This window comes from Hibiscus syriacus, unplaced genomic scaffold, assembly GCF_006381635.1.
Source record: "Hibiscus syriacus cultivar Baekdansim isolate YM2019G1 unplaced genomic scaffold, ASM638163v2 tig00110597_pilon, whole genome shotgun sequence".
Taxonomy (NCBI): domain Eukaryota; kingdom Viridiplantae; phylum Streptophyta; class Magnoliopsida; order Malvales; family Malvaceae; genus Hibiscus; species Hibiscus syriacus.
Window position 1 is genome coordinate 739,782 of NW_024062795.1, and position 23,266 is coordinate 763,047.

The 23,266-nt window shown below is 35.8% G+C and overlaps 3 protein-coding genes across 3 annotated transcripts; 2 read left to right on the forward strand and 1 right to left on the reverse strand.

Annotated features, from left to right (window-relative positions):
* The first annotated feature begins 293 nt into the window (after window positions 1–293).
* On the forward strand, window positions 294–1,904 carry LOC120134184 (protein ALP1-like). The gene has a single exon (XM_039150667.1). It carries the CDS (start codon window positions 312–314, stop codon window positions 1,854–1,856), a length of 1,545 nt encoding a protein of 514 aa, XP_039006598.1. The 5' UTR covers window positions 294–311; the 3' UTR covers window positions 1,857–1,904.
* Window positions 1,905–4,040: 2,136 nt separating this feature from the next.
* LOC120134185 (actin cytoskeleton-regulatory complex protein PAN1-like) lies at window positions 4,041–6,231 on the forward strand. The gene has a single exon (XM_039150668.1). It carries the CDS (start codon window positions 4,126–4,128, stop codon window positions 5,887–5,889), a length of 1,764 nt encoding a protein of 587 aa, XP_039006599.1. The 5' UTR covers window positions 4,041–4,125; the 3' UTR covers window positions 5,890–6,231.
* Window positions 6,232–13,381: 7,150 nt separating this feature from the next.
* On the reverse strand, window positions 13,382–16,815 carry LOC120134614 (phospholipid:diacylglycerol acyltransferase 1-like). The gene is made up of 7 exons (XM_039151057.1): window positions 16,087–16,815; window positions 15,412–15,634; window positions 15,011–15,294; window positions 14,560–14,887; window positions 14,166–14,425; window positions 13,582–14,081; window positions 13,382–13,436 (listed from the first exon to the last, which is right to left on the reverse strand). The coding sequence occupies exons 1-6, from the start codon at window positions 16,572–16,574 to the stop codon at window positions 13,598–13,600; spliced, it is 2,067 nt and encodes a 688-aa protein (XP_039006988.1). The 5' UTR covers window positions 16,575–16,815; the 3' UTR covers window positions 13,382–13,436; window positions 13,582–13,597.
* Between the last annotated feature and the right edge of the window lie 6,451 nt (window positions 16,816–23,266).

Below are 23,266 nucleotides of genomic sequence, written 5' to 3' on the forward strand. Positions count from 1 at the left end.
ATATAATCTTATAAATTTCTAACTAATTTGATTAATCTAATTAATTAGATAATTAAATCAATTATTCCTTACCGAGTTGCGTAATTTTATTTTACGAACAAAACCAAAATTAAGAGAACAAAATCATATCAAATACGAAAAGTGAACGTCAAATATTTCACTCTTCTACCGCGTTCACACCGTCGCTCCCACGCGCTTCCTTAGCCGATTCTCCAACCGCGTTGACTGTTGTTTTATAGAATAGGTATATATACAACCCCACTGTTTTCATATTCAATTTCAAATCATTTTGTGTTCATATTACACGTTTCATGGAAATTGGGTCTTTTGCATTTCATTCCTCTGAAGGTCTTTCTTATAACAACGGCGGCGAATTTTCTTGGTTTGAGGATATGGAAAATGGGTTCAATGGGAATGGCAAGAAAAGGGGTAGAAAAGATAGCGAAGAATCCTTGGTGAATGAAGAACTGGAGAAGAACGGGTCTAGAGATGTACTTTCTTCGATTTTGTTGTTGGATGATGGAGCAAAACAAGAACAACATCAATGGTTAACTGATCCTAATCCAGAAAGAGCAAGTTTCGAAGCTAATTACAAGAATGAAGTTCAAGAAATGAATGATTATTTCGATCAGATTCAAAGCCATCACGCTGAAATGAATGAATTGGATGATTCCAGAAACAAACGCGCTTGTAAATCCAGTTCACCTGCTGCTAGTACTGCCACGGCAGCGGTGGTTTCAGCTGGTAATTCAGACAATGAGGGACCATCGCATTCCGGCGGCGGATCGGGACACCATAAGCGGTTATGGGTAAAAGATCGATCAAAGGACTGGTGGGATAAATTTAATCACCCGGATTTCTCAGATGAGGAGTTCAAACGCGCCTTTCGGATGAGCAAAGCGACGTTCAATATGATCTGCGAGGAGTTGGAACCGGCGGTGATGAAAAAGAACACGATGCTCCGGGACGCCATCCCGGTTCGTCAACGTGTCGCAGTCTGTATTTGGCGGCTGGCAACCGGCGAACCGCTTCGGATGGTGTCGAACCGGTTTGGGCTGGGGATTTCAACTTGCCATAAACTAGTGCTGGAGGTCTGCAACGCCATTAGAACCGTCTTAATGCCCAAATTCGTCCAATGGCCCGACGACAACAAGATGAAGAAAATCAAAGACGAATACGAATCCGCCACCGGGATCCCAAACATCGGTGGCGCAATCTACACCACCCACCTCCCGATCATCGCACCAAAAGCCAACGCCGCCGCATATTTCAACAAAAAACACACGGAAAGAAGCCAAAAAAACTCGTATTCAATCACCCTTCAAGGAATCGTCGACAAAAACGGCGTCTTCAGCGACGTCTGCATCGGGTGGCCGGGTTCGATGTCGGACGAACAAATTCTAGAGAAATCGGCGTTTTACCAGAGTGCGACAGAGGGACACGTGAAGGATACTTGGGTGGTGGGGAGCAAAGCGTATCCATTGATGGACTGGATTTTGGTACCTTACAGTCATCAAAATGTAACATGGGCTCAACACGCACTGAATGAGAAAATCGGAGAGATTGAAAAAGTGGGTAAAGAAGCATTCGGGAGATTGAAAGGGAGATGGTCTTGTTTGCAGAAGAGAAGCGAAGTTAAGCTTCAAGAATTGCTGGTCGTTCTTGGAGCTTGCTGCGTTTTGCACAATATTTGTGAGATTAGGAATGAAGAAATGGAAGGTGGGCTTAACTTTGAGGTTTTTGACGATGAAGTCATCCCAGAGAATAATCTCAGATCTACGTCTGCCGTACAAGCTAGGGATCACATCGCCCACAATTTGCTTCACCATGGCCTTGCTGGCACTGCTTTTCTATAGTACTTTCATTCATGTTTCTGCGTTAATAAATCATTTTTACGGATTACGGGAAATTCTCTTGGCTGTGAGATTAATATACGATTAAGAAAATATATTATTAGTAATGTTATTATTTTTTTAATATTTTTGATAAAAAAATTATTTAAAATATTTTTTTATCTGAAATGTTATTATTGAATGTTTTATTTGTTAATATATTTGATAAAATCATTACTTAAAATATTATTTTTTTTTACATAAAATGTTAATATTGAACATTTTATCAAAAATATTAAAAAATATTAATATTTTAGGTAAAAAAAATATTTTAAGTAATTTTTTATTAAAAATATTAAAAAAATATTAACATTTTTAATAACACATTTTATTAACCATATATTAAAAGGTTTTTACCGCATAATTTCCCCATTTTTACCCTTTATTTGTTATCCCTTCAAAGTTTTCGTCGGAATTGGGTTTGAAGTGGAAAGATGAAAATGTTTAAATATGATCATATTTAATTGATTTAATATTTTTATTTACAATTACATTTAACTACTTTTATTTTTAAAATGTCACAAGACAGCTTTTAACTAGTTTCTGATTTTCTTTTACGAGTGGTGAAATGACGTTTTAAAGTAAAAAAAAGGTAAATTACAAAAATAATCTTCCCATAGTAAGGAATTTTTTTGTTAAGGTTATTGATTATTAAATTTATAAAATGATCACTTTATTTAAAGATGTTATTGTGTTGAGTTTAATGCAGAGATTCTTTCTTAGGGATTAATTCCCGTTACAGACGCACATATGATTTTAATGACTGCATATGAATACTGTTTAGCTATGTATTTATGTATTTATTTATACATGCATTGCATTTTATCTAAATTTTTAATTTTCTGACTGCCGGAGGTCTTCCACGGAAGTTACTCTCAACCTGGCGTTGGGGGTAGCCTACTACCCTACCTCCCCCTTACCCCATACATATGGGAATTGGGTTTTGTTGTTGTTGTTGTTATTGTGTTGAGTTTCTTGATTATTACAAATTATAAAATGGTCACTTAGTTATTAAAATTTTTCAAACTCATTTTTTTTGTTAAAAAAATAGATGTCATGTAGAGTGAGATATGATAAAATTTGATATCAAAACTGTTTGAGTTGTATTTTATGGATCGACCATTCATTTGTTTGTATTTATTAGTTCATTAAATGAAAGGTAAAAAATTTGTTCATATACGTTTATAATATAATGCAAGGCAAGTGAGTTTTTGGGGTATGATTTGAATGATTGCTGCCACGCTCCATTCCCATTCCTGTCCAAAAGTAATGCCCAACATTTACTCTATTCACTACCCACTCTGGATTTCTTTTCTCTTATATAAAAATACATTTCAAATCCCAACTCCCAAAGGGCTTTTCCACACTGGAGAACATAAGAAAATTCAGAAATTCCCGAAAACTAACAAGTTTTTATCTATATATATATGCTATTTAAAAATATTTTTTCATTCTATCCTTTGAAAACACCTTCTGTCTGTATGGCATCAATACTGATACGTGTTATACTAAAATAAAAGAAAATAAAAAATGTGAATTAATCATACGAATTTTGTTAAAAAATGACACACATTGTGTGTGTCGAAGACACATAATTTTAAATGTTATGCTTTATTATTCGAATCAAATTTCAAATTATTATATTTTCAAAGTAAATGTCAAATTCAAACTACATAAAATGAAGTAATATGAATATCTTTAACCACACGACTAATTAATAAAATATTTTATTTTTTCAATGTAATATTTTATTGAAACGTTTTAAAATATTTTATTACATTTTTATTTAATCATCGATATTTGATATATTAATCGAGTAGTTTGGATTGAATTTTGTAAAGGCACATTATAAGGACAACCCCTAATCCAATTTGCTTCTTTAATAACATTAAGATTCAAACTCTGACACTCTTTAAATGATCTATTATTTTATCTCTCTAGATCAATTAGTTATTGATTATTAATTTTTTTTTATGTAATACTTTATTAAAACATTTTGAAATTTAAAATTTAAATATTAATTTAAAACAAATATAAAATCATGAAGACATTTAAGGTTAGAAATAAAATTCAAAATTATAATTTATTAAATACAGGAGCGCATTAAGGTTGGAAATGATTCATTTGAAATGATGACGGATAATATCTCTTCTCAGCCCAAGCTTCCCCCTTCAGTTTTGTTTATAAAGTCTTTATCGCCTGACAAGAAAACTCAAAACTTGGCCTTTTTCCCATGGAATTAACTGGAGAGCCGCCGCCATTATGGCCACAACTAGCCACCACCTCCATGCATTACCGTCGTCGTAGATCGCCATCTTCCCTTTTCACCCCACCAGTTCTCATCATTCTCTTACCCACCATCGCATTGCTTCTCTTGTTCTTCGCCGTCCCTCCGTTTCTGTCGACCATCGCCGGTCAGATTTTTAGACCCACCGGCGTCAAGAAAAACTCCGACTCCCTCAACGTTTTCCTTGTCTTTTTCGTCATTCTTTGCGGCGTTTTCGTTAGAAGAAACGGCTGCGACGGGGAGGACAAGTACAGTAGGACTGATGGTAGTAATAATAACAAGCTAAGCCATCCCGTTCAGCAGCGATGGTTTGATCAGTATCCGGAAAAGAAGATCTACGATGATCACCCTCCAGTGAACGCCAAGACATTGGCGGCGGAACCAACCGGCGTGAGGAGGCTGAAGAGAAGCAGTAGCTCGTACCCAGATCTGAGGCAAGAGTCTTTGTGGGAAAATAATGAAGATCGGTCTCGTTTTTTTGATGATTTTGAGATAAACAGATATCGATCTTCAACAAATAATTATAACGATGAAGCTCACGAGCTTCGCCAGAGCTGGAGAAATGATCATTTTGAAGAATCTGAACCCAAGGTTATTCCTTGCGACACCTTTGTGTTTCGTTCTTCGCCTTGGCCGCCTCTTCCACCAATGTCTCCAGCTCCGTCAACACCGCCACCTCCGCCTTCGCCCCCGCCTCCGCCTCCGCCTCCAGCAGCTGCTTACCTTAAACAAAGGCGAACTTACCAAGCTGTTGGACAGAAAGAGAACGTGATGAAACCTCATATTGAATTCGATGAGAGTGAGTCTCCGAAGCCAGTAACACAACCGCTACCTCCACCGCCACCTCCTCGACGACCACCATCGCAGCTAGTTCAGCAGGGAAATAGATCAGAACAAAGGTATGCGAAATTGGAACGTAGAAGAAGTAATGCAACCAAAGAAATAAAGATGGTTTTTGCTTCTTTTAGGAAGAGAAAGAAGAAGAAGGCTAAGGATCATAATCATGATCATCATCACGATTACCCTCTGCATTCTCGACGTCAACCACCGCCTTGCTATTCCACCATTCCGCCACCGCCACCGCCACCTCCACCGCCAATGCCACCGCCACCGTCCTCCGTCTTTCAAAAATACAATCTCTTCAGATCAAAGGCCAGCAAAAGCAAAAAAATCCCTTCAGCTCCTCTGGCATCTCCTCCTCCTCGTCCTCCACCACCACCACCACCATTTTCCGTCCCAAAATTTATGCAAAACACCCAAATCCTGCCAACGACACCACCGCCTGCACCACCAACACCCCCACCAGAACCTTCAAGAAGGCGAACTACGTCCAAGGCCAACAGATGTAGGCCACCATTGCCAACAAAAGCAAACACTAGCAGTTACTATGAGGAGAATGTAAACAGCGGCTGGCAGTCACCATTAATCCCGAAGCCGCCACCTCCACCGTCATTTTCAATGTCGGAGCTTAAATTTGTGTTCAGTGGGGATTTCGTTAAGATACGAAGCAATCCCAGCTCTCGGTGCAGCTCTCCGGACATTGAGGAAGCCAATGTTCCGTCAAGCATGATGGAGGGTAATGATGGAGGGGTCCAAGTTGTGTGTCCCAGTCCTGATGTTAATGCGAAAGCTGATACCTTTATTGCCAGACTCAGAGATGGGTGGAAATTAGAGAAAATAAACTCCATGAAAGAGAAGCAAATGATATAAGATCCATTAAAATTAACACGGTTGAAGAAACCAAAATGAGACATTTCTCAACCTTTTTTTTTCCTGGTTGAATTCGATTTCCTCAGTCAAGTGAATAAGTATTATAGTGATATTGTTGAGGAAGGTTCATGGGAGTAAAGTTTTTGTTCACTTTCATGAAGCTCCTTGCAAGCTTGAGTGTGTTTTGATTGTTGGGGTCGTGGTTGGAGCTTCCAAGTTGTGTCTGATTTTGATGTCAAACTATGTTTTAATTTTGCTGGTGCATTCAAAATGGAACTCTAATTGTGTTTTTTTGTTCACCAATTGGAGCCTCACTTTGTATCAGCCAAGTTGTGATTGTGCAGTTGTTATCGACATTTGGGATATATGTAAGCATTAATGTTATAAAAGTTAACATTTTTACTATCTAATTATATTTTCTTAGACTAATCTAAAGTGAATATAAAGTAACTATTAATATTTATATATCTATATATATATATAGTATTGGAATCTAAAATTTTAAGAAATAATAATAATTTATTAACTGGTGTCCAATTATATATATATTAGATAATGTATTTTGTATGAACAAATCAAACTACCTTAATAATAATAAAAAGAATGAATATTATCATTTTTAGAAATCTTGAACAATTACATTTATAATATCTTGGTTTTTAAAGTATTAAAATTCTACATTCAAGGGCGTTTTTTCCGAAAAATCACCGGTGATTGGTATATTTACCGATCTAATACCGGTCAGATTATATTTCCCGATCTAACACCCGTAGCAGTAAAGCGCGCTTCCTGCCCCACGCAATATGCTGATTTGGCGTCACGTGTGGTATAGCGCGCCCCCTGTACCGCGCTATAGCTGTTTATCTGATACGTGGGGTATAACGTGGTACAGGGGTCGCGCTATACCTTTAATTATCCCTCATCGTCCCTATAAATACCCCCTCCTCTATTACTTTCATCACACCATATTCTCTCAAATACTCTCTCTATTTAAGGTATATTTTATAATATTTTTAATATTATGTATTTAATTTATTTAAGCATTTTACTTTATTTAATATTTTACTAATATAATTTTTTGCATATATATAATGGAAGGCGATCTACTTCGCTTGGATGGAAATCATATATCTCGATACTTTGCTGATACGATAACATTTTAACTTTTTAATTTAATTTAATTTATTTGTAATAATTTGTTGATTTATTTAATGCATGATTATTAGATTAAGAATTAATTTGTGTGATTATTTAATTTTAGGAGAAGGACCGTGCATTAGATCCTTTTATTAGGAATCTTAAGTCAGTGATACCTAGCCGTGTCTTGCCGTATTTAGTAGAGGCTGGATTTGGTTACATAGGTAGATACCAGAGTCACTGTAAGATAGAACCAGACCTTATTTCTGCCTTAGTAGAGCGGTAGAGGCCGGAGACCCATACATTCCATCTTCCGTGCGGAGAGTGCACGATTACACTTGAGGATGTTGTTATGCACCTAAGGCTTCCGGTGGATGGAGATGTGATATCAGGGATCTCACAGGGTTCCTGGACTACTTTGTGCCGGGATAATCTATGACGTATCCCGGAAAGTTTTATCGGAGATAGGATACCGTTAAATTGGTTAGATGCCAATTTTCAGGAGTTGAGCGCAGACGCCTTTGAGGATGAAGTTAAGATGTATGCACGGGCATGCATACTGCAGTTGATAGGAGGGTTGCTGATGCCGGACAAATCGCACAACCTAGTTTACTGTATGTGGGTTGTGACATCTTAGCGACTTTCGTCTGGCCGGATCATTCAGTTGGGGCTCGACAGTTTTGGCTTTGCTGTACACAGAGATGTGTGGAGCCACTGACTACAGGCGTAATGCTATCGGCGGATGTCTCCTGTTGCTGCAGTCTTGGGCATGGTATCGATTGCCCTTTTTATGTCCCGTTGTGAAGAACCCATTCGTATTTCCACTACTTCTGAGGTAATTATAAAACTGATTTTGTATATTAATAATTTTATACAGCGTATAATAATTTTTTCCTTGAATAGGTGATCTAGTGATAGGAAAAATCATCAGGAGCTACCTGATGATTTAGAAAAAATTAGGGTGCTAATCGATCAGAATGCTAGCACACAAGTATGAATTTTAATGTTTAAAAATCGATTTTAGATTATAGTTATATAATTAGATTATTATTTTGATAAAAAAATATATAATATTTGTTTTAGTTTGAATGGGTGACATATTGTACTGATGATGTGAGGACGGTGATCTCACATGAGTTGAGGGGCCTATCAGATGTTTGGATGACGATGGTCCTTCTGATCTGTTATGCGACCGTCGAGTGACACTCTATTGATCGCGTGCTCTGACAGTTTGGTTGCTTTCAACCAATTCCGGAAGCACCTCGCAATATGGACAAGTTGCATATCTTAGATAGACGCGGCAAGACAGATACAGATTGGCTGGTGAGACATCATGAGTGGGTCGTGTTGTGGGAGGATCGACATCGACGCCTTCCCCGTAGAGAGCCCATTTTACTTGACCTCTTGAGTGTTGCTGAAGGTTATTATGAGTGGTTTAACAGTAACAAGAAACCGTTTCTGCTTCCCGAGGATGCACGAGAGCAGACCTTTCCACGACGTCGACGGAGACGTTCACCGACACAACACCATTGTCCCCTGACTCGTGGACAGAGAGCATGTGCTTCCGGTTCATCCTCAGCTGTACTAGCATGACCTTCACAGCAGCCACCGCAACCATTTATGATGTCGCCGCCTTTCCATTACCAGATGTCGTCGTTGCCGCCTTCACCTGGTTTTATGACCCTGCCGCCACTACCGTCACATATGACCCCTCCTATAGGCTATTATGGGTCTATGTTTGCATATCCGACTTAAGGTTCATATACTGGATATCTGGCGGGTTCAGCCTCATCACCCATGGCCGCAGTACAGACACCTCCTGTACAGTTTTCACACTCAGCGATGTCTGGGTTTTATGAGTTTTCCCAGTTTTCGCAGGCCGGTGGGAAAGTCAGTCATACACCTCCAGGGTCTTTGTCATTACCTATGGGGGGAAACTAAAATTCGTATACCTTAAAAACTTCATATAATAGGTATACGAGATCCACAAAATGGTTATAGTATTGACGTGTATGCGAGCAAGCTGCTATCACATGAGAGCATGGATACTTCAGAGCTTGAAAAAACCCACAGTCGCACGTTTTGTCCCTTATATTTACTCTTAACGACATAGCTTCAATCCCTTGAAGAGGTTGCGACAACTCTGTGACACGAAACATTTCATGCCTTCTAGAGAATCTTATTACAGACATTCCATTTGATGCAACAATTTTTTTCTGTAGATCTGTAACTAATCTAGGGTGATAGACATGACTGTCTTGCATCCAGGTTTGAGCTTGTCCCCCTAGCATCGCAAAAAGCACCCCCAAACAAAAATATATAGTTTTTACCAAAGCCGCTACAGGTAAGTAACGTGCACCCTTTAAGGTTGAATTGATTGCCTCAGCCAAATTGGTCGTCATGTGTCCATATCGATATCTACCATCATATGTGTTCGTCCACATTTCTTTATCGATGAGGCTGATGTAATCGTATCCTTCCTCGTTCTTCGCCCGCAAATATTGAAGCATTGATTCAAACGTTCGAGGAAGTAGTTCGTAACCCGATCAAAAATGTATAACTTACTAATTTGCTTTCTTTGCAAAATTAAAACGATTGAAAGAAAACAAACTACATCAGTTTCACTTACCCATGCGCACAATTAATTGACGCTCATCATTCTTCTTGTACCTTCCATGATAGTTCGCAGCAATGTGTCAGAGACAATACCTATATTGGACAAAGGGTGGTTGCCACATTGGACCCAAAGACTCCATTGCTGCTTTGATCCCAGCTCCGCGATCTGAAATGACACAGATGTTTTCCCTCGTGATAACATGTGCACGTAAATTTCGGAGGAAAAAAGCCCAAGAATCTGTATCTTCTCCTTCGACAAGAGCAAAAACAACTGGAAGAATGTTGCGATTGCCATCTTGGACAACTGCCAATAATAAAACTTGCTTTTATTTTTCATACAAGAAAGTCTCGTCGATCTGGACCACAGGCTTGTAGTATTTTGCAGCATTAACGCACTGTGGGTAACTCCAAAAAACCTTGTAGAATTGGCTTAGATCGCGAAGAACTCGATCATTATGGTATGTATAGGAGGTTTCGAAGTCCATAATTATCCCAGGATTCAACGTCTGCACCAGCCTAAACCAACCTGGAAGTTCGTTGTAAGATGCATCTCATTCGCCATGAAGTTTGACAATGTCATTTTGTTTTGCCAACCAGTTTTTTTATAGGAGACAGTGTACCCATACTGCGATTGTATAGCTGAAATCAACACTGCAACAGCTATAAGAGAGCTTGTTTTTACCATGGGCATGATGGCTTGGCATATCATTTCAAAGTCCAAGTTGAGATGATCTTGGTTGACCCCTCCAGCACAACATGTGTGAGGACCGTTGTATACTGTTAGTTCCTATATGTTATTTTTCCTCTTCATTTTCAATACGTGAAATTGCATCCGTTTTCGCGTCGGGCACAATAACATACATATTTTTCGGTCGTTGATCGATTGACTATGGACTGAATAGAATTACGAATATTGTAATTTTTTATAGCCATCATCGCTTCTTATTTGCTTGAAAACTCCATGCCTAAATATAACTCACCATTATTTATTGATGAGTAATATCCATAGTCACCGAAATGAGGCATATCCGTAAATTCTAGCCCGTAAATTGCACCATAATCAGCTTCATACATGTGTGCAGGAGGGTCAGTTTGTGCCACATTTCCTGGAACTTCATCATCATCGGAGTTGAATTGCGGTGATTCTGGGTGAATGAATAGTCCAGTCTCAACACCATCCGCACCAGGCTCACGAAGCGGTTCTTCTGGTGGAGATGATGGTTCCTCCATGCTCTCCACATTTAGGTTGAAGAAACTACTACTTACACGCCTTCCCTTTGAACTAGAAGGCATATCGATATTGAGATCGAAAAAGCTCGCAGTCGAATGCCTCCCCCTAGAGCTTGAAGCCATCGTGTCAAATGGAAACTGCACAGATGGTTGCGTCGATGTCATCTCCATATGGTCAAAGAAATTTGCAGATGAATGCCTTCCCCTTGAACTGGACGCGGTGTTGCCATACGGATTATTCGTAGACCGTAAGGATTTACGGATGAATGTCTCCCCATTATGACATTAAAATCATTACATATTACTGTAGTCGGGCTGTCAACTTGATCAACTTGTTCAGCCAGCCCATAGTGAGAGCTTAATGATTGACCCCGAATAGCACACACTTGAACAAAATATGCATACATCTCAATAGCAGTGTCTGAATAATTACTTTAAGCTTCAACCATCATTTGAACATCATCATTATTTGAAAGTTTGAACGCTGTATAAGTTAATGGCAACAATGATGTTAGAAATATGTACTGCAACGACGACATTCTTCTATTACTTCCAACATGAATCTTCTTCGAAATCTTCGTTATAAGCTCCTCAAGAGTTATGTTTCTCTTGAATGATATTTTAACATGCTCATTTGATACGAAAACAATACCGATTTCATATTCTCAAATTTCACCATCATAATAAACAATAGATGAAAGTCGAGTCATTCTTTGAGTTTAAAAGTGCAGCAATATTATATCTGCAAAAAAAATAACTGAAACAAACCTGATTAAATAAATTATATATGAACGAAAATATAACACAATAAATTTTTTACACATCAACGTAAATAATTTAAATAATATAATTTTATATTATTACATGTACCGCAAAACTATTTTGACGTATGCTCCTGCTTTTTAATTTTACAAACACAAAAATTAATTGAAAATAATTAGTATAATATTTTTTCAAATAATCATCATAAACAATAAGTATAATAAAAAAATTATAACAAAATTTATAATGAAAAATCGCACGAACTTCTAAATCAAATATGAGAAAATTACCAGAATTATTACTCGTTGACAGAATTGTTGTATTAATTTATAAGTTAGAGGAGAGATGTGAGAAACTTAACCGGGAGGGGGGAGAGTATTTATAACCATATAAGGCGCGGTATCTGCACCGCGCTATATATAATTATTCAGATAAAATGTATAGCGCGGACATAATTCATTCCCAGGTATAGCGCTGAGCAGGGGCAGCGCTATACCCCTACGTGGCATATAGCGCAGATCAGAGGGCGCGCTATACTCACGTGTAAGCCATGTCAGCATATAGCGCGGTACAGGGGGCGCGCTATACCCCACGTGACGCCAAATCAACATATAACGCGGGGCAAAAAATACGTTTTACTGCTACAGGTATTAGATCAAAAAATATAATCTAACTGATATTAGATCGTTAAATATACTGATTATCGATAATTTTTCGGGAAAAATGTCTAAATCCAATCCTCTAAATATATATACAGAAAAATGATACTAATTTGAGATTGGAGCAAACGAGCAACAACAGCTGTCAAAGGTGGGTTAATTAAATGAGGGAAGGGATGAAAAGCAAATATGTGTTTTGTTGGTCCCATTCCATATTCATTGCTTCAATGTTCAAATCAAACGATGAGACCAGTCTGACAAAAGTGAACACTTTACTTTAAAACTTTCCATTTCCTAATATATATTTGTATAAATTATATATTTAATCACTCAATTATTTTTATAGTTTCGTTTTGGTCATTTAACCTTTTCAAATCATACCTAAAATTATATTTTTATTCTGTTTTGGTCACCCATCACTGAAAAATAAACATAACTACTAATGTGTTAATTTTTTATTTTTTAATAATGATGTGATATTATCTTATAATAAAACGTTAGTATTCCCATTAATATTTTAATAATAATTGATCAAAATATAATTTTAAAAATTTAGTTGAATGATCAAAATAAAACCGTAAGAATAATAAGATGACAAAATACGTAATTTATCCTATATATTTTTGTTCAAGGCATGGGGGCATGGACCATTTTATGATTGGAATTTTGAAATTGATTGAACCTACCCCACCAAATAGGCTGTTTTCCAATCCCACTTCCAACCCTACATCCTGCCTCTTTATTTATCTTATCAATATGTGAAGCAAATAATTAAACTCATGTGTCCTATATGAGTATGTCTCAGTTTTTTTTTTCATATAATATCACATTGCTTATACAGTAAAATAAATAATTTGCAAGCATTGAGAAAGATATATTATTTCAAAAACAAGAATGGAGAAAAAAAAGAGTAATCTAACAAAATTAATTAATTGAATGTTTATATCTGAGGATTTGAGGCAATTGCCCCTCCCATTGAAGGGGCATGCCATATCATAACGTGGGAAGCCAATTTCATACAACCATAATTCGATGCTCTTTTGATTCTACAACGTTTCTGATGACTGAGGGCCTCAAACCCTGTTTTCTTTTTTCTTCAACGAGTAAAACCCAAGGAGAAGTGAGAGAAGATCAGTGTCATCACTGAAACATTTAAGTGCAAAATGGTGAACATGACTTAAAAGATCATAAACCAGACAAGCAGCAATTGGTCCTTTCAGACCATTTAAGTTGGAGAAGATATTTCAATCAATGTTCCATATTCAACTTTAGTCTTTTGAGTGATTACCTCCTGAGTTCGGAATCTAGAGCTGCAAATTGATCCTTTCAGACCATTTAAATATATCGGTATAAACACGATCTCCGCCGAGGTCTTCACCAGAATCCCCTGCTGCGACTCGGAGAACATCCTCGATCAAAGCAAAATTCCCCAACAAATCAACATGAGAACCACTTTGGGTGCCTCGACCTTCTAGCAGATTAGCCGGAGGGGCATGATTGTACTCCCGTATGTAAGTACGGATTCCCGAAGGATTGAACCTGGTTTTACCCCGCCAACCTTTTGCACACATGAAACCTGCACTTATAACAGGAACTGTTTCGTCACCGTCACCAGAGAAAACACCGCCTTTTAGACATGAATCTTCACTATCACCATCGACCGATGTGTCTATCTGAAACGGAATATGGCAATCACTGGGACTAGCTACTTTGTAGATATAACCTCTTTCGGTGGAAAGTCCAACTCCATACAATGAGTAGATTTCCATGTCTGGCGCATTTGGTAGCCTGCAAAATAATCCGGCACTTGCAAACTACTCAAAGAAAATATCAAAAACCAATTAAAATAACAGAAAAGTTGAAGAAACTCACTTTGTTTCCAAGGGGTTTGACCAATATTTGTAATGTTCATACTTCGGATCATCCAAATTATCGGCTATCCCATACGAAAAATGAGAAGCTCCCCGTGCCATCAGCTTGGGTGCAACATAATGAAGCAGATCCAAAATCGATCCGGCAGTGTAAACTTTGTGATCCGCAACTGCTTTGATAGCTTTTTTTCCCATTTCATGATACTCTAACCATATGTCACAGTTGCTTGAGTTGGCAAGCTCATCACCCTTTGCAACATTCTGCTGATCAAACAATAATCAGAGTAAGGAACAAATGATCTCCTAGCATGCAAACCAAATAGCACAATTCATATTAGTCTTCCTGTCATAATTGCATTTTGATTTATAAAATCTTCCATTCGGCATGACAATACCTTGAAATCAGGCCTCTCAAATTTGGAAGAATGTGTCTCAGACCATTCTTTCCCGAATGAAACAAGTCTCCCATAATTCACACCTTTTGTATTACACACACAGCTCTTTGAGTTTTCACTGGTATTATGAATGCTAATGTTCCTCCCCTTTTTCGGGCCATCATCCAAGTTATCTATTTCAGGTGACCAATCAAGACCACCCCAGATTGTCTCCCCACCTTTCGGTACCATTGAAAAGGTGGCATCCCAAGTTCGGAACATTCGCATTAAATGCTTAAAAGTTTGAAGACCAAATACATCTTTGTCCAGAAGACCTGGTGCTTGAGCCCTGTTTTAACAATGAACATTTCATCAAGCTCTCGAAACTATTTTCACCATGAGTTAGAAATGCAATTCACCATGTCTGAAACTATTTTCAGTTCACCAAGAATGAGAGCAAACATGATAGTACCTGAGATTTGCTACATCCCTGACTTCAATAGAAAAATGCAGTGCGATCGATTTTGGGCTACCTAAAAAAGGTGCACCGACATTCACTATTGCCTTTATGTGCCTCGCACACCAATCTGATCCACCTCCACCACCCCTAGGAGCTGGTGTTTCAACCCATTTCATGAAATGCAGAAAGTACTGGACTCCCATCGAATGCGGAACAACTACTACCTTTTTCCCATCATGTGTAGCTACCAAGAGCTCAATGTCACTTTTAATTCTAGTTAAAGATTGGTCCCTGACCTGATTTATTCAAATAGACTAAATATAAACATTTGTATTTTATGAATGTGAATAAGCACAAATTTATTTGGTAGAATCAATTTGAGAGAACTGTAAAATTTCAAATTAAGAGCATACCTCAGTGTTCTGAAAAGATAACCTCCAATCATAAGCAGCCATATACAATGATTTTTCCTCATAGCCAATATGAGCCAAATTAGAAATCATGACCGCCCAAACAAAATAACCCCTTGCAAAATAATCAGCTGCCGCAAGTCCAGCAACAGGCCTGACCCTTATACCAGAAGGGTCGAATCCAGTTTCATTATCAAGTGATATGTGTTCAAGCCAGCATAATGGTCTGCAATGAAATTGGAAGAACGGTAGGGGTATGAACTTTTACATACAGTTTGATGAGAGACAAAAAATAAAGTGAATCCTGGAATCTTACATAATCATGTTCTTAACACTTGTAGAAAGCTTCAACTATTACAGAACAGGGTAAAACATATGATCCAACAGAGTACAAATACAACTTTTAATCCATTCTGCCACTCACATGATAGAGATCAAGTTGCAGAAAGAGTAGCCAAAAGTATCCCATAAACAAAACATACAAGATAAGGAAGAAGCTTTTGCAACAATTAAAAAGTTCTAATTTTATTTGATAAAAAACAACAACAATAATAATAATAATAAAAGATAGAAAGTCAAGAAGCAGTTGCAGTAATAGTAACCTTGAACATTTCCTGGCATGCATATCTGCTGAGAAAGGCAAAACCCAGAATGAAAAAGAACAAAAAAAACCGATACCTTTTATAAAATTCTCCAAACGAGCCACCCCAAAGGCGTTTCCCAAGCAATCCTTCAGCACACTGTCTCCCTTCCCAGAGCTCGAGCCCACCGGTTACAATTCCCGGAACAAGCACCACAGGGTGGTTGGCCGTCAAGCCCTCTTTCCTGAGCTTGACACCAGGCGGGTCCGGCAATGGCCCCGTTATAGCCATCGCCACGTATTGCGGGATCGAATCGGGCATTGCGTTGTATAAGAAGAGCAAGAACCACCACACCGAACATATGACGCCAATGAACCAACAACAATTGTCCCAGCAGGACCATTTTTTAGAGCTATAACTTCGTCTTTGGGGGCTCTTGTATTGGTTCTTCTTGTCATCTTCTTTGTCGAAGCTGGGATCGAAGATTCGCGACTTTGAGGAATCTGTCACCTTCCTCCACCGCAAAAACGACATTGTTTTGGACCCCAAATAGGACCTGTAGAATCTTAGCGGTGTGCTGCTCATTTCTGCGAAGTGGTCAGCACTCAACAGCTAAAGACCCTTCTAACGGTACTCCTCACGCCAGCCGCCAGCGGAGTTATTAGTGGGAGGAAGCACGAGAGTGACCGCTATTTACGCTCGAAAAAATCTTTTTATTTTTCTTGTTTTAGATCCCTGAAAGTGGGCGAGTATGATAATCAATGAGCAATGAATGAGGCTGTCTCTTAACTCTCGACCTCACCTTTCGTTACGTCGTCGGAAGCCTCCGGGTTGACGACAGTGAACTACTCGGAGGCGATGAATCAATGGCGAGATGAGTTTAGCGGTGGGTTGAGTCAAAGTTAAAAGTCACACCGAGTTCATGCGAAGATTAATACGTATTTTTGTTCTTTTTTCTCCCACAAATAAAGCCGAAAAGAAGCAGGCTTTTGTTCTGGGTTTTCTGTTTTGCAGTTTTAAACTTTAGGATAAACTACTTATTTAGTCATCCAATTATCACTTTAGTTCCGTTTAAGTCACTTTACTATTTCTTTTTTCAAAATCATATCTAATATTACATTTTGGTTTTATTTTGATCATCCGTCTTTGAAAAATAAATAAAACTATGGACATGGTAATTTTTTATTTTTTCCATGATAATATATCAGCATATTGTTAATTTTTAATAATGGGTGAGTAAAATGAAACTAAAATATAACTTTATATAAGGTTTTAAAAATAATAATTGTTAAGTGACCATGATAGAACTAAAGTGATAGTTAGATGACTAAGTAATTAGTTTATCCTAAACTTTGAAAGGACACGACTGTCTAAATTATGCAATCACATGGTTCCTTTTTTTTCTTTGAATTGATATGATTACTTTTTTGTTTATTGCGTCATAGTACTCCTTCTTTTTCCTTTTATTTTTTTTATTCCATCACAATATTAGTAATTCTTTGTTTTACTTTTGTTTTATTCTTGAAGCTTATTTATAAAAAAATAATTATATAGAATAGCTTCTATTCTACCTTATCATCTGAGCACGAAATTCGAATAAACATTTAAATAATATTAAATAATTTGTATGTGTATTAGGAGTTAGTATCATTTTAATAGCAATAATGAAAGTAATTAACATTTTTAATTAATAATTATTTAGAAAAAGTTTAATTCTGTAACAAAATCACTCATGTTTACTATTAAAAAATCACTCATGTTTAGTAATATAAGAGAAACTATCGGTAAAAAACAATTTCTTATATAATCACTGATAGATAATTTATTGTTGAATTGAATTAAACGTCTTAACCTAATTTTTATATTCAAAATTTCAGAATTTGGATCTTTAATATTGTTTTAAGGAATTTTTTTATATAATTATCGGTGTCTGATTTATTGATCGATTAATTAAAATCGAATATTGTAGAAGTTAATTATAAGATTGATTTTTCTAATTTAACCTTTTCCTTACAACGTTATAATTTGAACTTCAATTTTTTTAAAATAATATAATGTCTTATCCTCTTAAATTAACTTATAATTGTTATTATTATTTTATTATTATTTAGAAAACCCTAAATCATTAGGGTCCAATATAATTAGTAAGCTAAATATAAAAAATAGGCTAAAGTACACATTTAATATCCTAATTATAACTTTATTTCGTTTTGGTCACCCAACTACTTTTTTTAAAATAATATCTAACGTTACGTTTTGGTTTCATTTTGGCCATCCATTGTAAACAAAATTAATAGAATTGTTGATGTGATATTTTTAATGATGATGTGACATTATCTTATAATGAATCACTGTTAATTTTTTAATAATAGGAGATCAAAACATAATAATAATAATAATGATAATATGAATACTAAACATGTAGTTTACCCAAAAAAAAATATTAATGACATTATCTTATTGAATCACTGTTAATTTTTTAATAAGAGGTAAGGCAATCAACTGTTATGCTGCGCTTGAAGGTGCTGGTGCGGTGAAGATGTGTTTCTATTTGTTTAAGTTCAGTGCCATCGGCAGGCTTAGTTGTTTATTTTTTGGTTTTTATGTTCCTTTGTTAGTTTCATCAAGGGATTGTTTCGATAACTCTGGATAAATTTTGTTGAATATAATATAATTTTGAGCACTCTTTTCCTCATTCTTCTTATACTTTTTTGAGATGGAGGTTTTTAACGAGACTCTCATTCCTATATAAAAAAGAGAAAAAAAACCAATTGACCATTTTTATGCTTACAACATTATTATATGAACTTACCTATCATAGATTTTAATATTTTATTATTTCGATTAGCGTAGAATCGAATGAGGGTTAAATTATTTTTCTATAACACAAGGTTTGATTTGGAAAAAAATTGTGAAAAAATTTATGCAAAATGTGATTTTCCATTTTCAAGCCTTTAACTTTGCCAATAAGAAGCATAATTAAAAGTTAAAATATAGATCTTAAATTTGGAAGCTAAAAATTAAATTAATTTAGGTGGTATTTAAATATATAAAATTTAAAATCGTTTTTTTAAATTTATAAATTATTTATAAAATTTATTTTGAATATTCAAACTATGTTTTAAATAATTGTGTACCAGATATAAATATTATAATATATTAATGATTGTAATTTTATTTTATTTTCGGTATAAATATTATAATGTTATGCGAAAATTAACTTTTTTCTAAAATATAAATACTTAAAATTCAGATTTTTAATAAATCATCGTTTTTATAATATTTTTTGGGTAAAGCATACAAATGGTCCCTTGACTATAGGGTTCTTCTTTGTTGAGTCCTCTAACTATTAAAAGTTACAAAATGGTCCCCTAGATATAGGGCATTGTTTTGTTGAGTTCCTTGACTATATAAAATTACAAAATAGTCATTCTAAACTCGTTATTTTCCATTAAAAATTTGACGATCATTTGAACTTGACGATAACCTGGTGAATGTGATATGGTATAATCATATTTTAATGATGTCTACTAACACCGTCATTGCTTTCAAGAACTGACTCGACAATATATTATAAATGGAGAGTCAATCTACAAAATATAGCTCAAATGATTCTGTGATCATATTTTATCATATATACAGGTTAACATCCAGCTAAAATTGTGAATAGTAGTGATCATTTTGTAACTTTTAGTAGTCGGGGACTCAACAAATCATTATCCTATAATTGAGAGATTATTTTGTAGCTTTTAATAATCAAATAACTCAACAAAATAATGTTATATAATCGGGATTATTTGTGCATTTTACCCATAAAACTTTTGGTGGAAAAAAATCATGAAATATCTGTCTTTTTAAGATCAAATTTGTAGATATCCCTTGTGGTCCACTATTTTTGTTGCTTGTAAAAATAAAGTCTCACCCATTATCGTTTCTTTCGCCTTTCTAGTCAATGCAACGGTAAGCTGAGACTCAACAACTCTATTACAATTTATCTTATCCTTTGTTTTATGGTATAGATGGAAGCTGGGATGAATTGAAAGGAGCGGATATGCAATCATTTTTTTAAATTTTTATATAATTTAGATTTTTTTATATTTTTATTAAATATTTATTTTTATTTTTCTTAAAATTTTATAAGTTTGTTCCCTTAACATAAAATTTATGTTCGTCCTTGAATAGAAGACAATATATATATTGGAAATTTTAAAAAATAATTAAAAGTAAAATATTAAACATATATAAACAAATATATTTATTTAATGTTAAAATATTTTTAAAATGTAATTAATTATAAGATAAGATAACACAAATTATTACATCAAAATAATAAAGTGTGCATAGATTGTTATGTCATAATTATGACAATTTTAATAACCTAATATTTTTTCTAAGTTATGATAATTAAAATTTTAGAAGTTATAAATTAAATCTAACTTAAACATATAAAATGAATTAATATTAATATATAATATTAAAACTGATATAAATATAGAAAATTTGAAGATTAAATTTATCTGTATCGCCTTAAAATTTGTTTATAATTTATGTTAACCATTTTATTTTATAAAATAATTCAGATTATTTAACTCGTAAAAGCTTGAGATTTTATATTTGTAATTTGAATAAATATGCTTTGCGAATGAAAGTGCAGCTGAATCAATGAAAATGATAGGCCAACTTTAACTATTAATATATATATGATTAATCTCATTAAGTTTGTTTAGACAAAAATTTAAAATTTTCTTAGTCAATAGAAACACATGAAGGTTGGACCTGTTGTGGAAGACGGCTATCGGATAGAGCAAAATCGCAACTGATAATTTGAGAAAATAAAGATAAAAGAGACACAAAATTTACGTGGAAAACCCCTAAATAATATAGGGTAAAAACCACGGGCAACGATAGAAGAATTTCACTATGAGAAAAATAGGAATTACAACCTCTCTCGATCTATCAAGGAGAATACAATGATAATTCTCTCTTGATAAAAAGGAGAAAACAACTCTCAAGAAACTCTCTAAATTCTCTCTAGTATTAGAAGAAAGCTAGAATGCATCTGGATGATTTTGAAGCTAAATGAGATAGGGTATTTATAGTCGAAGTCTTAAGGACTAATTTGTAAATACCCTAAAGTACAATGACTAATTTAAGCTTTTACCATTTTTTTTTCAACAAATTAGTTGAAACTTTTGACAATTTGCATTGAATGAATTCGGTGCATTAATCACCGTTTTCCTTGACTTTTCAATAATCTCCCACTTGAAGATTTGATTGGAACAATCATATCTTCACACCATTCTTTCTACCTTGTACCTTCATGTTGCTTACGTCTCTGACAGGCCACAGGAGGATCGACACCAGGTAAATTTATCAGCATTGATTGCATTCGTCATGAAATCTGCTATGTTGTCTTTGGTATGGATCTTCTGCATATCTATCGCCCCTTATTCCACCTTTTCACGAATGAAGTGGTACTGAACTCGTATGTGCTTTTTCCTTGAATGAAATGTTGGATTCCTTGCTAGATGCAAGGTGCTTTGACTGTCAGAAAACAGAGAGACATACTCTTGATTGTGCCCAAGCTCCTCCAATAACATCTTCAACCAAATTGCTTCTTTACTGGCTTGTGTAGCTGCTACATATTCTGCTTCTGTTGTGGATGTAGCCACAACTGATTGCAATTTTGAAACCCAGCTTACAGCTCCATCAGCAATTTTGAACACATATCATGTCGTAGATTTGCTTTTATATAAATCCCATGCATAGTCAGAATCTACATACCCATTGATTAGTAAGTTTGATCCTCCGTAACATAATGCAACATTTGAGGTCCCTTTGATGTATCTCAGGATCCTCTTTATTGTATTCCAATGCTCTTTGCCTGGATTCGCCATGTACCGACTAACCACTCTCACTGCTTGTGCAATGTCTGGTCTTGTGCATATCATAGCGAATATTAAGCTTCCTACTGCTGATGCATACGGTACTCGAGACATCTCCATCCCTCTTCTTTACTGCTAGGACTCATACTGGAGGATATTTTGAAGTTAATAGGAAGAGGGGTAGAAATTAGCTTACAATCTTGCATGCTAAATCGTGACAAGATTTTCTTCAAGTAATTCTTTTGTGAAAGCCAAATCTTCCTATTACTTCTGTCTCGGTGAATTTGCATCCCTAGAATCTAGTTTGCTGATCCCAAGTCCTTCATTTCAAATTCCCTAGCCAGTTGTGCCTTCAATTCTTCAATATGATCTTTGTTGGGTCCTACAACCAACATGTCATCCACATACAACAGCAATATAACAAAATCGTTATCACCAGACCTCTTGAAATAAACACAAGGGTCTGCATTAAGTCTGTTGTATCCAAGGCACATAATGAAGGAATCAAATCTCTTATACCAACACCTCGGCGCCTGCTTTAGACCGTACAGAGATTTGTTCAACCTGCAAACCAAGTTCTTCTTTTCGTCTTCTTCAAAACCTTCAGGCTGGAGCATATAAATCTCTTCTTCAAGATTTCCATGAAGAAAAGTTGTTTTAACATCTAGCTGTTTCAGATGTAAATTCAATATAGTACACATTGCCAAGACTACTCGAACTGTTGTTATTCGAACCACAGAAGAAAAAATTTCATTAAGATCAATACCTTCTTTCTGAGCATATCTTTTGACCACCAGTCTTGCACGATACCTCTCCACTTGATTGTCACCATTTCGCTTGATTTTGAAAACCCATTTGTTACCAATTGGCTTCCTTCCTTGTGGTAGTCGCACAAGATCCCATGTATTATTTTTATGAAGGGCTTCGATTTCTTTTTGCATCGCCATCATCCATAGTGAAGCATCTGAGCTGTTTATTGCCTCCCGGTATGTTGATGGCTCATCATCCTCTGTTAAAAGGCAGTATTCAATATTTCCTTCTATAATATAATCTGAGTGCCAATTGAGACGTCTTCTCACACGATCTGATTGACGAGTTGTTAGAGCTTCAGAACTCTCTGGTTCTTGTTCATCATGTGCTGGTTCTGCTTCAGAAGAATCTCCTTGTTCAAACTCCTTTTCCACATGTATCTGTGTAGTCTCTGACTTTTCAGCGCTATCATCGTCTTCTTTTCTTTGTAGCTTGTCTTCTACAAAGATAACATCTCTGCTAATGATCACTTTGCGGGCAGTGGGATCCCACAAGCGATACCCCTTTACTCCATCAGCATACCCCAAGAATTTGCATTTCCTGGATTTTGGATCCAACTTTGAAATTTATTGGGAGTTGTAC

Coding starts and splice junctions, on each gene's coding strand:
- LOC120134184 (XM_039150667.1), top strand. CDS start 312: ATGGAAATTGGGTCTTTTGCATTTCATTCCTCTGAAGGTCTTTCTTAT.
- LOC120134614 (XM_039151057.1), bottom strand. CDS start 16,574: ATGAGCAGCACACCGCTAAGATTCTACAGGTCCTATTTGGGGTCCAAA. Junction 15,295..15,411: donor TATCTTTTCAGAACACTGAG/GTATGCTCTTAA, acceptor TGAATAAATCAG/GTCAGGGACCAATCTTTAAC. Junction 14,888..15,010: donor AGGGATGTAGCAAATCTCAG/GTACTATCATGT, acceptor TTGTTAAAACAG/GGCTCAAGCACCAGGTCTTC.
- LOC120134185 (XM_039150668.1), top strand. CDS start 4,126: ATGGAATTAACTGGAGAGCCGCCGCCATTATGGCCACAACTAGCCACC.